The sequence below is a fragment of the Cinclus cinclus genome, chromosome 26 (genome assembly GCF_963662255.1).
Source record: "Cinclus cinclus chromosome 26, bCinCin1.1, whole genome shotgun sequence".
NCBI lineage: Eukaryota > Metazoa > Chordata > Aves > Passeriformes > Cinclidae > Cinclus > Cinclus cinclus.
In genome coordinates this window covers 3,510,007-3,525,419 of record NC_085071.1, presented here as the reverse complement: position 1 = coordinate 3,525,419, position 15,413 = coordinate 3,510,007, and the positions used below count along the sequence as shown (strand labels likewise).

At 50.0% G+C, this 15,413-nt stretch overlaps 1 protein-coding gene across 1 annotated transcript; it reads right to left on the bottom strand.

Annotated features, from left to right (window-relative positions):
* Positions 1–330: 330 nt before the first annotated feature.
* On the bottom strand, positions 331–1,449 carry POU3F1 (POU class 3 homeobox 1). The gene has a single exon (XM_062509201.1). The coding sequence runs from the start codon at positions 1,447–1,449 to the stop codon at positions 331–333; it is 1,119 nt and encodes a 372-aa protein (XP_062365185.1).
* Positions 1,450–15,413: the final 13,964 nt, after the last annotated feature.

The following is a 15,413-nucleotide window of genomic DNA, read 5'->3' as shown; positions in this document are numbered from 1 at the left end:
ACCCACCAACGGGAGGGTGCGAGCTCCGCGCACGGTTAGAAATAAATAGAGACGGGCCGGGAAATGGTTTCGAAGCGTCCCCCCGGGCCGGGCAGAGCGGGAGGGGCCGAGCCGGGGGCGCCGCCGCCTCCCGGCCGCGCGAGGAAGGGAATAAATTAGAGATCGCAAACCTTTGGCTACTGCTGCGGCGGCCGCTGCGGCTCCGGCGGGCGAATAAATAGAGCGCGGGGCGCGGAGCGGGCGGCCGGGCCAGTCTGAGAATAAATTAAAACGCGTCCCCCGCTGCCCGCGCCCGCTGCGCCGCCGTCGGGGCCGCGGGGGGCCGGGCAGTCACTGCACGGCGCCGGGCAGCGCATGGTGCAGCGGCGAAGTGTCCGCCTGTGAGTAAACGTCCTCCATGGGGGGATGCGGGACCCCGGCCGGCGTCATCCGCTTCTCCTTCTGCCGCCGGTTGCAGAACCAGACCCGCACCACCTCTTTCTCCAGCTGCAGGGAGTCCGCCAGGGAGGTGATCTCGTGCGCCGAGGGCTTGGGGCACTTGAGGAAGTGATTCTCCAGGGCGCCCTTGACGCCCACCTCGATGGACGTCCGCTTCTTGCGCTTCCGGCCCTGCGCCGCAATCTTGTCCAGGTTGGTGGGGCTGCCCGTGCTGGAGTCCGTCTCCTCCAGCCACTTGTTGAGCAGCGGCTTCAGCTTGCACATGTTCTTGAAGCTCAGCTGCAGCGCCTCGAACCGGCAGATGGTGGTCTGCGAGAAGACGTTCCCGTACAGGGTGCCCAGCGCCAGCCCCACATCGGCCTGCGTGAAGCCCAGCTTGATCCGCCGCTGCTTGAACTGCTTGGCGAACTGCTCCAGGTCGTCGGAGCTGGGCGCGTCCTCGTCCGACGGCTCGGGCGGCCCCAGCGGCGGCGGCGACGCCGCCAGCTCGTGGCCGCCCGCCTCCTCGGCGCCCAGCGGGTCGCGCAGCCCGTGGTGCAGCGCTGGCGCCGGCGGGCCCAGCATCCCGTTGAGGCCCGCGTAGGGCTGCGCGTAGAGCAGCGGCTGCCCCGACGGCGGCGACATGGGCGGCAGGTGGTGCGCACCGCCCTGCGCCCAGCCGCCCGTCGCGCCGCCCGCCGCCGGCTGGTGCACCAGGTGCGGCCGGTGGTGGAAGGCGGCGGCGGCGGACAGCTCTTCGCGGGGCCCCGGCGGGCCGCCCTTGCCGTGCTCAGCGGGCGGAAGGTGCGCGCCCCCGCCGCCCCCGCCGCTACCCCAGTCCGTGCCGGCGCTGGGCAGCCACTGGTGGTGCGCCAGCCCGACGGCGTGCCCGGCGGCGGGGGCCAGTCCCTGCAGGTACTCGTGGTGCATCATCTTCTGCACCTCGCGGTACGTGGTGCCCTGGTGCAGGCGGTCGCCGTCGGGGTGCATGAGCGCGGCGGAGCGCGGCAGGTACTGCGCGGCGGCGGCCATGGCGTGTGCGCCGCGCCGGCTGCGCCGCGCTTTAGAGCCGCGCGCCGGGGCGCGGGACCGCCGCGCGCCCGCCCCGCCCCCGCGCCCCATTGGCCCGCCCGCCCGCCGCGGGTGGCGCGCGCCGCCCCGCCATAGGGCGCCGCCGGCGGGGGGGCGCCGCCCCGCGGTCCCCTCTCGCCATTGGCCGCCGGCGGGAGAGCGCTGCCCACGGGATTGGCCGGCGGGGGCGCTGGGCGGGGCAACTCGCGGCGGAGCGGCCGCCGATTGGAGGAGCGCGGTTCATTCATGCCGAGCTGCCCGGCGGCCGCGCGGGCCGGGGGCGGGGGCGGCGCGGACCTTCTGTCCCCTGGATTTTGGGGAGCGATGGCTCCTGCAGCTGCTGGGTGGGGGCGGCCACTAGTTCTTAGCTGCCGGACTGCGGGGTAGTCAAGACCGACTTGGGACGTTGAAAGTCGTGGGGTTGAGCTTTTTGGCGAACTAGAACCCCGGAGACTTGAGAGCTCCTTCCTAAAAGCTCCATAGGATAGAGCAGCAAGAAAGAGCCAGAAATGAGGATCTGAGATTGGGCATCATGGGAAATGTGGGTCTTGGATGCTGCCTCAGAGGCGAGTCTCTGAGCCGGTTTGAGGGTTGGCACAGGATAAAGGGTGGAGGAATCTGTGGGAGAAGACAGTGACAACAAGAAACAGACATGTCTGGCAGTGTCGGGAGAGGGGCAAGGGATGTCTTAATTGAACCAGCTCTAGACTTCATCTGGGGCTTGGGGCCCAAAGTGAATCAGGGTGGGCACCAGGAGCATTCATCACTTCCAAAAATTAATCTGTCTCCGTGCTCTGTCTGTGGGATGGGAGTAGAGACAGTGACCTTTGCCAAGGGCTCGGTGAACAATGAACCTTTGGATCAATACGTGTATGAGTGTAACATGTCAATGGCCATGCACAGATGCCCTGCACTCTCCTCAGCTGGCCAGGGTGGTTTGCTGCTGTTAAGGACATTAACTGCAGCCTCCTGAAAGGCTTTTTGTGAGGTGTGCCACATCCTTCCCTGGGCGTTGGAGGCACTTTGTCATTTTGGTGTATTAAAGCACTGCTTTGGACTTGGGTCCTTCAGCCCTACATGCTGGAGTTGTTGGAGCCAGCAGACAGAAGAACCAGTTTTGGCTTCTGGGTTTGGGGTGACCAGACAGGGCTGCTGCAACACCCCCACTGCTGGCACAGTGCCCACCTCTGCCTTCACTGGCCCTTTGTCCCAGTGCAGCAGCGGCCCTGTGGGCTGTGGTGGTGCCACAGGGTGAAAGTGCTGCCCACGACCACCCTGTGATCACTCTGGTTTGACACACACTGCCCCTCGTCCTGGTTCACCCAGCTCCTGGAGCAGCTGGCTGGGTGGGATCAGGGCTGGAAAAGTCGGTCTCCTCCTCCGGGCTTGCTGTGGGTGGGTGGCAACACCCAGCCCCACAGGAGCTGCTCTTGCCTTTCAGCAGCCCGGGGCCAAACCCGCAGCCACAGGCTTGGTGCTGGTCCATGGTGGGGGCTCAGCATCCCGTCAGGGGCCTGGGGAGCTGCTGGGCCTTGTTTTGCTGAATTGTGGAAGGAGCAGCTACAAGAGTGACACACCTTGCTGCTGGTAGTCTCAGCTATCCGCTGTCTTTGGCAACCAGTTTGGGACTGCTCGTGTGCGTTTTTTGCTGTGGAATTGCATGTAATTAGTTCCTTTCACTAAACCCAGTGTCTTTTTTCAGGTATACAGCCCTAGAGAAAGGCTGGACTTTGTAGGAGAGATGGGTACCAATAGATCATGGACCATATTTCATTAGGAGAATAATTTATCTTTCTTATTTTCCCAAGGAATCCTTTGCACACACTGCATACATTTGTAATGAATAGAAGCCTTTCAAATGATTCAGTGACATGCTGTAAAATATCATACTTGGTTAAGCATTTTCTGTGTATTTTTTCTGACCTAGACTCATATTCATGTCAACTCTCTATGATGCAGTGCTATAATATTAAAATTTTTGGTAGCCAATTGCTTTTGATATTTATATCCGTTTTTAAGGGAATCACAATGAATAAATGTGCCCAGCTCTAACTTTATGCAAAATAAACTGTGTATAAATCAGTAAATCGTTAATAGAATGAATCATTTCCAAAAGCTGAAGTCTGGATTGCATTTCAAACTTTCATCTGTTCTATATGTTTCAGAAATTACCTAAGGAGAAAACACATCGTGTGTGATAACTGGGGTCTCCATCACAGACTGTTTACACAGTAGTGCTGGTTTATGTTTGATCAAATGATCTTTGTAAACCAAGGCATTGTGCACTGATTGTGCTTTGGGCTTGCTCTGCTTAATAGAAGTACAATTTAAAAACTGGAAGCAGGAAACAGCAGAGGAAGATGTGAAATTCCCACTTAACTCCTCCCTCAGTGATTCCCAGCTCCAGAAGTCAGAGCCAGGTGGCAAAATTCTCTCTTTTATGAAACAACATGAAGGAGATAAAAACAAAGGAGAGGGTGCTGACCTTAAATGAAGAGGACAGGAAGGATTAAGGTGCCTGTATAAGCACTAACTTCAATATTTGTGTTCCTGGTATCCCTGTCTCCACTGAGGGCTGGGACTGAGGAGTCCTGCAGCTTGAAAGACCCCGCCAAGATTTCATTATGTTGAAAGCGTCTTCCCATTTTTAAAAAAAGCAATTTGTATCGTATCTATTCTTATTTTTACATAGCTTTCCAGAGCCATACCATCCAGCAAATCTCTGTAGGAGGGCATCCAGGTTTCCTAGCAAAAGCTGGTTCCTTCATTAAGCCTTGCCAGGGATATTGGCATGCAGTCCATTCCCTCTTCAAGGCATAAACAACCCCATGGGCAATGTTCAATATGATTCATTCTCTGTGTGACTGTGACAGCATCAGAACCTGCCTAGTGCAGCTGGCTCTGAGGCTGGTGGGAGGACTGAAATAACGAGGAGGTTCAGCAGGGAGGGAGCAGAGCTGGGACTGCTGTGCACAGCCAGGGACCTGCAGCACGTGCTGTGCTCCCCTGACCGGCCCCAGGGCTCGGGAGGCTCGGGATTGCTTGGGAATGGTCTGTGATGAGGAGCTGTGCCTTGTCAGGACATGTGGTCACCGGGGACCATCTGAGCCTCCTGCACTGAGGGAGCAGCTGCTGCTCCTGTCTGGGCCCATCTCAGACACCAGCTGGAGCAACTGGATGGAACATTGGAGCAGGGGCTCCGCAGCATTTCTGCATCAAGGAAAGACACCAGCATTACCTGTCAGCTGAGAGGAGGCTGAGAGTCAGTTCTCCAAGTAGAATCTGCCTGTAAGTGTGAAACTGCCCTGAGAAGAGGCGGCGTTTCCCAGAATTTTTAGCATGTTGCCTTAAATGTCTTTCACCTAGGACATCTAGGAGCACAGATAAGAAATTTCTACAACTTTTTGAGTGGCTATACCTTTTGGCAAAATCTTATTTTTACTTTGCTCATCTAAACGTGATGAATTCTTAATTTGGTGAGTGACAGTTAGCAAAGTAGTGGCTGGGATGACAGTGAATTTAGCCATAAAACTAGAGAGGAAAGAGAACTAGACAATGAAGGATAGAGAACAATTAATACAAACATGTGAGGTATGCTCACTATGATTAACTGTAGTCATATACAGTCCTGTAATTATTTGAAAATTGTCCAGAAATATGTTCTCATGGTATCAAAATGAATGAAAAAAAATGCTGTTGTGATCTTTTATTGAATCAATGAAATTTAGATTCAGCAGTCACCAAATTCCTGTTTACACAACAGACCTTAATGGCCCCAAAGGAAGTGCTCAAATGTAGTCGACAAAGAATCCTTATTTATGAAAGCACCATAATATGCATTTACATAATCCCCACTTTAAAAAGCTATATCAGCTCTAAAGTTCTTCAGCTCACAGATATGCCCCAGGGGATTAAAAGTAATAAACAAAACAAAGGCAAAAAGATGCACGCACACATCCACCAACGTGCACCACAGCCTTTAGGATTATCACACTCAGGAGCAGGCAGGGATAACCCAGCAGCTCTCCTCTCCACCTGCAGCAGGGTCTGTGCATGTGCACAGAGATGAATATGTGCACATGCCCATCTCCACAAGTGGCTCTGCATGACTTGGAGCACGTGTGGTACTGCAGTGTCTCTCTGCATTATGTCTGTCCTGGCTTTCCTGCTCTTTCTTCACATATACAATATTGGTTCATCCTGTATGCTCAGGAAGTACCGTAATGAAACAAAGTCTGACTTGTGTTTTGAGGTGCATTGGAGCAGCTTTAGAAAGCAGCTGATAGGACACAGAACTGGTGGGTTGTGCACTTTATTTATACTCAAGATGACTGGACAGTTGCTGATATTCCCATGTGACAGATGTGGCATTTTGCTGTCCTTGAGATAAGAGGACCTGCACAATAATGTTAATATTGCTTAAGGGTTTGAATTTTAAAAAAGATGTTCTTTACTGTGGAAAACAAGCTGCTTCTGAAAAGCTCATTATTCAGAAGAGTGAATTTTGGAGACTGATTTCTTACCTTCTGTAATTTTACCTCGTCTTTGCAACTACCCATTGCTAAGGAACAAAATGTTATGAGTCTTGTCTGGTGAAGCCTGAGTTTTGCAATTCTGGTGGTTGGGTAAAATCTATATTTGGTTCAATAAAAGTAAGAAAGGGAAAATAGAATAAATTTCCAGCTTTAGAGAAATATGTTTGCTGCCCATACATTCTGAATTCTCTGTGTGTCTTTTGCTTCAAACTCTTTGATTAGCATTTATAGTATAAATGAGAACACAGAAATACAAGAATATTGGTATTTACCCTCAGTGAATGCCAGCATTCAGTTGCTGTGGAGTTCTGTGTGCACAAAACTCATCCTTGCCTAGATCTCCCATGTGTTCATCCAGCTGTGGCAGTGCTGCAGGCAGGAACGAGAGCGATAGCTGGTGTGCAGCTGCATGCCCCAGCCTCTTCCCAGCTGGGCCAGCCCTTCTCCAAAAGCCAAATGGGATTTTTCTGGTTTGCTGGGGTAGGGCAGGGTCTGGTGTCCCCTCTTCTCCTTTGCTGCTGCCGTTGTCCCTGCCTGCCACCCCTGGAGAGCTCTGCTCCCCTCATCCTCATCATGAGGAAGTCTCTCCTATCTCTGTGTAATGGCCAGAAAAAAAACTCTTCACCTTAAACCCAGACTCATTCCTGAGTGAGGTCAGGGGTAACAGGAGGGCTTAGCACCAGGCTGCACCAGCTGCCCGAGGCACTAAGTGCTTCTTCCCAAAATAACACAGGAGGTTGGTAATTCACTCTGTGTGTTCCCAGCTCAGTTCCACCTTTATAATGAAGCTTTTTGGCTTCCATTTAATGAGGATCTTTGCAGTTCACATAAAGCAACCACATGAATAAATACTTCGTTTAGAACAGATAAGACCTGGGGGTGAGTTTGGTGGGGGTTCAGCAAGAAAGATTATGCATTCAGCAGATAAAGGTGTCTATGGTTGTGGCATCACTTGATCTTGTCAATCTAATATCAACTCGAATGTGGAGAAGAAGCAGCTGTTATTTTACTGGAGTGCAGTAACAGGATCTCAGGAATCACCACATCTGCACCCGGTCAGACTCAGGAACTCTCCTGTTCTTGTCCCTCTGTAGCCAGCACAGCAATCTGCAAAGACTGATTGCTGAGGAAGGGGAATGGGTAATTTTTAAATTTTCCAGTCATATTTGGTGTAGGACATGAGTATTCCTTGATTCACCTCACCTCACACTGATTACTCTAATGATCCACAGTTCCAGAGCTATCTGTCCATATTGATGGGCCACACTTCCCAGGTTGGCTTCCCAAACTGAGGTGTTTTGAGAAATGTACAGATACAGAAAAACAGGGAGGCAGAAATTTTCTGTGTGTCAAGGCCGAGGTGCAAATGTTGGGAGATGAAGGGATGAATCCCTGAAATTCTGTTGTTACTACACATTATGTCTCCTTTAAACTCTCCATCTCAGGCTTTATAGCTGATCTGCTATACTGGTCCTGGTCCATGTATTTATGCTTTGCCATATGTATTTAAAGTGGTTTAATTCAGGTTACTGTCAAGACCAAGTGTCCTTCCTATCTTCTGCCTGAACTGTCACTATGTCATAATTGTTGCACTTTTGGTAATTTTTCATCACCCCTTTTGTGATAACTGATGCAGAAAGTAAGTTCAGAAGGAAGGATAACATCAATTTTAATGAAATTAACTTCTCAGGTGATGATGTGGTTCTGGAGAACAGAAATCAGGCACCAGCCTTCAGATTACTCTGCTTCTCCCTGCCCACACCCCAGCACACTGAGTACCCCATGAACCTGGCTCATCTCACAGTGGGAACAAGAACCTGGAATTCAGCTGTACAGAGCTGATGCTGCTGGTGGCTCTTCATGATCCCATTCTCTTCAGAGACAGGGAAGTGGTGAGCAGCTAGGGTAGAAGGTAATACCTGGGGCAGCATCTCACTAAGTAAGTGCTCTTTTGTAACAATGATGCCACCAAAAATTTCATTTCTTCATCTCTTTTTGAGCCAAGCTCAGTGATGAAAACATCAAGACTTGACAGTTCTGAGGCTCATCTTTGACCAACTCACCCAGTAACTTCTCTTTGTGTGTTTCTTCTCAGCAACCTACAGGTTTCTGCCCTCCCTTTGGCCATTTCATTTAAATAGTTCATTTAATCATTTAAATAGTTCCATTAATCTGTACTTCCTTCAGTCCCATGGAGAGCGCTTGTGGGGGTCAGCACCATGGAAGCATCGAAACAGCTGGATGTGTAGGGAAGGCAATGTTTTCTGGAAGACAATGTTTTCTTGTGCAAACAAGCAGCATTGAATGAGTGGGAAGAGCAGGTGCTGTAAGGGATAAACCTTTCCAGCCACTCTGCTGGATAAATTCACATTGCTGCTGTTGGGACAGGAGGAGCTGAGGATGAGGAGCCTGGGTGCTCTATCTGTGAGTCACAGCCCTACAGGAGTCGAACCAGCCCCTTGGCCAGACGAGCTTTGCCTTCATTAACTCTTTCCTGTAGGAGACGTAGAAGCCAATTAATTACAACTTAGACTTTATTCCGCTAAACTCCTCTGAGCTCCAGGGGAAGAGCCTTAAGATTCTGCTCCGATCCTGTTGCCACTGATGCCTGTAACATCTCTCCACAGACTGGGATGGCAAGAGACATTAATTCCATGTTTGCTTTCATCCTGGAGCATGGCCACTGCCAAGAGGGCCGTGCCTCTGGATGCAGCCCCTCTTCCCAGCCAGCACCTGCCATAGGGAGATGCATTGTCTTCAGAGAATAGTTTCTGCTGGTTCCAGTGACAATGGACCAAGTGGTCATTCACTGTAGTTACTATCAAAACCTTACTCCCCTACCTGATCTCAAACTTCCATTCTGCTGCTCCCTGTAAAGACAAACCCTGAGCTGCTCACCTTTCCAACGGAATCAGCTTTAGTTAATTGAATTTTCAAAGAGGGATCATCACATCTGAAATGACAGCTACCACACAGTTTTGCTTCTAGAACAGAAATCTTCAGATTTCAGGCAGAGAGTGCTACAGCTCCACAAAGCTGGCAAGTGGGAAAGTCTTAGAAAAGAACTGTTCCTCAATCTCCTTTTCATAAACTATTTGGGCTTCAAAGAAAGCTGAAGACTGAATTTGCTCAGCATATGAAAATGCAACTGTTCTGTGCTCAGTTTTGGTCGCTGCAATGTAAGAAAGATAGTAAGCTGTTAAGGAATGTCCAAAGGAGGGCAATGGAGAAGGTGAAGGGCCTTGAGGGGAAGCTGTGTGAGGAGCAACTGAAGTCCCTTGGTCTGTTCAGCTGGAGGAGACTGAGGGGAGACTCATCACAGTGACAGCTTTCTTGTGAGGGGAGAAGGAGGGGCACTAGATCTCGCTAGTGACCAGTGACAGGAACTTAGGAATGGCCTGAGGTTGTGTCAGGGGAGGTTTTGGTTGGACATTAGGAAAAGGTTCTTCCCCAGAGGGTGGTTGGGCACTGGAACAGCCAACCCAGGGCAGTGGTTACAGCACCAAGCCTGACAGAGTTCAAGAAGTGTTTGGACAATGCTCTCAGGCACATGGTGTGGCTCTTGGGGATGGTTTTGTGCAGGACCAGGAGCTGGACTCGATGATCCTTGTGAGTCCCTTCCAACTCAGTTTATTCTGTTATTCTGCGATTGTGGATGTAGGGCAGCAGAGTTCAAAGTCAAATTTCTCTTTGTTCCTGTGTGTTGCAAGTAGCTTACTGACATGGGCCCAGGACTCCTCAGACTGGTTACAGGACTGTCTCATCCAAACTCTGATCAGCGCCACAACTCGTATTTCTTGTATTTTGTTTAACTGTACTGTGGGCCATCAAACTCCCACTGCAGTCAACAGGCCCTCAGGATCTGGTCTTTCTCTCCACTCATGGTGCAATGATGTGTCATCTCTTCACTCTGACTACTGTTCTGAACTCTTTTCCTCCCAGTCCCACTTATTTGGGTCAACATTTTCTACAACCTCCTCAACAAAATTGCAACACAGAAGACTTGCTTTCTACCTGCTATAGTTGGCAGCATGGATGTGTCCCAGTCTGTGATTGTCAGGAAGTGCTGATTATAGCAACACAGCCTTCCCAGTGGGAATGATGCTCCACTTGCCTTTCAGACACCTGTGTATCCTAAGAATCTTGGGTTCAGGGGCTCTGCCCGTTCCTGAGAGCACGGTGAGCACTTCCCTGCAAGCCTGTGCTGTTAACAACTGCACCCCCACTACTGGCAAGTTTGGACTATGGGCAGGTTTAGGCACCTGTTACAGCTCTTATCTGGATGAGGCAAGGCTCACCAAACGGTCCTACCGAGCTGTCAGCTGCCTCAGACAGAGCAGCTGTTTATTCCTGTGTCAGCACTGCGGGTGGGTGGAGCACCAGTGACAGTATTAGAGGAATTTTCTTTCTATGCTAGGCAGTGAAAATGACTTTTGCTAGAATCTGTTCTTTTTTCCTTCAGATTCCTATCCTGAGATCCTAAAGTTACGTACAGTAACTTAAAGGTAGATCATTAGAAACTGCACTGGTGTGGAAGCTTGTATCCTCCCTTTGCACTTGAGATGCAACTGCCCCCCCAGCACTACGCAGTATTTTCATTAGATACCCGACCTCTGGTTCTGATTAAATAACTTGTGTAATTAGATTGAGACATCTGCTTATCCCTGGGGAAAGAAATCCCTTTCAGCACTGGACTAAGTCTGATTTGGTTAATTACCTTAGCAGTACTATATTAATACATAGTTTCTTGATGGCAAGGAACTGTGGTATTAGGTTTGTTCCTCCCTGCTTTCACAATACTATAGTAAAACAGTTTAGGGATTAGGAATCAGGCACTGAGCCCAGTATTCCCCTCCTCTTTTCACTCACGTTGACACTATCCCTCATTTTACTCTTCAGATATTCCCTGTTTTACCTGCCTGTGAATACAGTTTCCAGGCTCTTTGTTGTACACGTAAGGATAATCTATTCTCAGTGACTGCTCAAAGCAAGGCATCCTGTGGTACTTGTGAGTAATTAAAATTCTCAGGGTTCTTTAGCAATGTGAATTTCTCTCAACAAATGATTGCCATTGGCATTGCTATTTTCCAGTTCACCCTCCAGAAGCAGAGCAGTCCACATGCAGATGGACAAGGTGGAGCATGGGGAGAGCAATGTGGGAATGCACCTGGGTTTGCAGATGCTGTCCTTTTCCTCCAGCGCCTGCAAGGCTGAACCTCTGTGGGCAACTGCAGTGCAAAATTCCCCTGCAATGGCAAGAAACCCAGATTCTGTCTTGTGGTCAAACTTGACTAAAAGTGAATAAACTCATGCTGAAAAAGAAGCAACTAAGATTTGTATCCAAGCTTGGAAAAAGCATCCTCAGAAGAGGCAGGAGCTCTGGGGCAGAGCTGCTGGTGGACACTGTCCTTGGGGTGTGTGGCTGGTGCCTGCTGACAGTGGCCAGGGGCTGTGGCCCTCCCTGCACACCCACCAGTCTGAGCACCCCAAAATCTGAGCTGATTATTCAAAGAACCTGAGCTGGAGGCCCAAAAACATTTCTTGTACTGGTGAGAGATGAAGCAGAAGCATCAGGAATGTTATGCAATAGAACATTTTTCCATCCACATGGAACCTATTTCCATCCAGATGAAAATATCTAATATGATATAAATAATCTATTTGATAACCAAGCCATTATAGAACTGGAGATTCAGACTTCCCAGGGAAAATTAAATTTTCAGAACCAATAGTATTTACTACTTATATGATTTGCCAGCTTATCTAAAGGCTCATCCTTTTCAGAATGCTCTACGGGTAGCCAGAAGGTGCTTTCAGAAAGAATTGTCCAGATACTTTTCAAAGTAAAAAATACATTTAGTGCAGAATTTAATTATAACACTAAATCTGTGATTTTTAGAAAATGGTAATCAGAGTGGAAATCATGGGTGAGGAGAGGCACAGGAACATAACATCAATGCCCACAGGAGGTCAGAGGAAAAATACTCTGTCCAGGAGCAGTGGTGTAGGGAGGACTGTCAGGACAGCACAAAGCTCACCCCAGTGCCTCTCCAGAATAGTCCCAGGGCCTGACAGCTTGCAGAGATCTCCCATGACAGAAGTGAGGTTTGTTATTCAATAGCCACTAGCCTTTTTTAACCCTTCCATAACTTTGCCCGGTTTATTTTTTTTTTCTCTATTTATGTAAACCTTCAGTATGCACAGCGTTCTGCAGAAGGGATTTCTGCAGATAAATGACACACTGTGCAAAGAGGCACCTTCTTCTGTTTGAAGAACCAGAACCAGTGAATAAGTCACATATGGGTGACTCACAGTGCTACTCACAATTCCAGAGACTGCTCACAGTCCTGCAGTCACATCTTCTCATGCTGAGGAATCACAGTCTGTGGAGCTATGCCTCCTGTGGATGCTCTTCTGTACCAACCTCGATGCACATTTCTGAATGTTTTCTGTGTATATAAATTCTATGTGACCTAGGACAGAGAAAGAACTGAACAATTTAACTAGATTTCTGTGACCTGTGTTCCCAAGACTACTGGGCCACCCAAAGCAGCAGTCAGGAGAGAAATGCCTCTCAGGGGCTGACACTGCTGTGGGGCAAATACATTCCATTTGAAAATATTTAAAGGCAACAAAACTGAACAGTCTGGTTTTTGTTAGCATCTAAACTGGCCTTTTGCTGGGCAAATGGTATCAATAAGCTTTCTTACATTCCTTCTGAACAAACCAACAGGGGGGTGGGCAGGCACTGTGAAGGAGGCAGAAGCAGCAGGAGTGTTCATCACAGCCCCCCCCCAGCACAGCCTCCTACCACGCCAGTTCCAGTTTATGCCAAGGAACTTTTTGCCTCTTTTTTAGGTCAGAAGGTGAGTACAGGTTGGATTTTATCCTGGCTACTTTTCATTCCTTGTAACTTCCACGTGGAAACATGAAATACAGCCAGATACATTTCAAGCAAGGCAATGGATTACCTTGTGCTGACATGCAGGCCCAAGGTGTCCATTATTTATAGACCTCATTTTCTTGTAGCAAATTTGCATAGATGAGCTCCCAGTGGATGACAGGCCAGAGCTGTGAGGCTCACGAGTCAGCACGGTTACAGGGACTGGGATAATCCAGCAGCCAGGCATCACTTCGTGTTATGTTGCACCAAGACTGAATCAACCTGGCCACAGGTTGTGGAAGAGTCTGGAAAAAAAAGGGGCAGAGGAAAATTTTGCCAGAGAGCTGAGACTGCTGAATTCTGGAGGCGATATGTCGTGATTCCTCACATCACTTTGCCATTATGACTGCTTAGCAAGTCCAGTGACCACATCCAGATCTGCCAGTGTTGTGCAGCCACAGTGTGTTTGGGGGATTCAGGGCCTGTCAGGGGGCTGAGGTCTCATGCTGTCACTTGGAGCAACTTTCAACTTGAGAGAAAGCGAACTGCTTTCACAAGCTACACAAACACTCCTGTACCAGACTGGAAACAGATGCTGCCAGGTGTCAGCTGGGTGGATTGCTGCTGTTGCCATCAAAAGAATTAAAGTATTGATCTGTCAGGAGCCAGAATGTCAGGGGAGACTTGTTTCCCCCACTGGTGGCAGCTCAAAAATGGTCCTCTGGGGATGAGGCTTAGCAGTGCATGTGGTAGGAGAAGGGTCTGGTCCCTGTCTGCAGATCAGCTCTGAAGCCAGGGAGCCACCACTGTAAAGGAAAAGCCGTGACAATGTTTACCTGTTCCTGAGAGAAAAGTGTCACAGAAGCCATATGAAGCCAGTAGCTCATGAGAAGGGGTCAATGGCTCATGTTTTCTTCTGAGAGTTTCTGCAGGGAGAAACCCTGCAGAGAGAAGAGAGACCACTGGTGGGAGGGAGGGAAGTGATGGGCTGGCACAAGCCATGCCCTGCTGCCATGTTCTGGCATTCCTGCTCCTGGGCAGGTTACACAAGGGGTGGGACCCCATTCCTCTCCCTGCTCCCTGCCAGCTGCAGCCATTCCTGCACAGCCCTGCAGCTGCAGGTGGCACAGGAGCCAGCCCCGTCACCAGGGAGAGTCTGAGCAATGTTAGATCCAATTGCACAAAGCTGCATCATGGACCACAAAACCAGATTTGCTTAGCTAATCCTTTGATTGATTTTAAGGCCTTGGTGAGACTAAAAGACTATTAAGAGATTTGTGCTGGCAACACCTCCCAGCACAGGAACCTACTCCCCTGCCATGCACATCCCCAAACATCCCCTGATGTTTCCTGGCCATGGCCTGAGACCCTTCCCAGCAGAGATAAGTCCTTAGCTCCCCTGTTTAAATTCTATCACCCTTCTCTTTGCCGAGGCTCTATCTGGAAGATGAGCACTCATGCACAGAGGCCTCATAGGGTGCCAAGTCCCAGTCCAGCTCTCCAGGCACTGGCTGCAGCTGGGCATCCCATAAAGACACCGGGTCTGGTGTGGGTTGCTGACCCTGCCACTGAGGGGGCACAGGGTCTCTCATCACAGCCCTCAGGAATTTCACCCCAATGTGCTTGGCTTTTTCCCTATAAATTTCCTCTTGATCTTTGAATCTCACTGTTAGAAATTCCCGTCCCCATCTCACAGAGCATTAGTGTTGCCTTGTGCTCAGTTTGGCAGAAGCCCTGCAACATTCCTTATTGTTCCCTGTTTCCCTGCTTCAACATCCCCAGCCCAGTTTGGATGGAGTACAATGTGCTGAGTGTGCAGACCTGAAACACTTGCTCTTGCCTTTGACTACTCATGTGCCTGCCTGTTTTTCCCAGCACCTGCCTCCTCATGTCCAGATTCAAACTCCAGATAATGTAGCCTGGCTAGCCTCCTGGGCAGGGCTGTGCATACTGGGAGAAATGCTGGCCTTGGAAATTGGGTGTGAGCCTGTGGGATTCTTCAGATACTTTCTGCCACTGGGATTGTCTGGAAGATGCTGAAGTCAGACTCTCCGTTCCAGATATGTCAAGTTTACACCAGAAATTATGCCCAGTGCCTGGCAGGCCACTGTCCTAGACATGGTACACCAAGACACAAGCAGTGATGTCATAGAAGTTCTTCTTCACTCCAGACTTTTCTCAGGGCTTGGGGGCCCTGCTGAGCCCCAGCAGGAAGAACCACTCAGCAGAGACCATCTTCAGCACAGGACGGTGCTGGGCACAGATGCCTCTGAATAGAATCTGGGTATGTTTGGCTGTGGTGGGCTAATCCCGAGGCAGACAGAAAAACCAGATCCCAGCCCTCTCCCTGGTGCTGGCAGAGTGCTGCCCTGTGGCCCTGGCCCCTGCCTGGCATACCAGACCAGGCTATAAGTGAAGCAGGGAGATGCAGCCTCCTGAATTTCCTCTCTAGGTTATGCTACAGCTGCAGATGTGGAAGTGTTGGACTGCATCCAGTTTATGGAGTC

Bases quoted from the DNA above. Each gene is read 5' to 3' on its own strand.
- POU3F1 (XM_062509201.1), bottom strand. From the start codon at position 1,449: ATGGCCGCCGCCGCGCAGTACCTGCCGCGCTCCGCCGCGCTCATGCAC.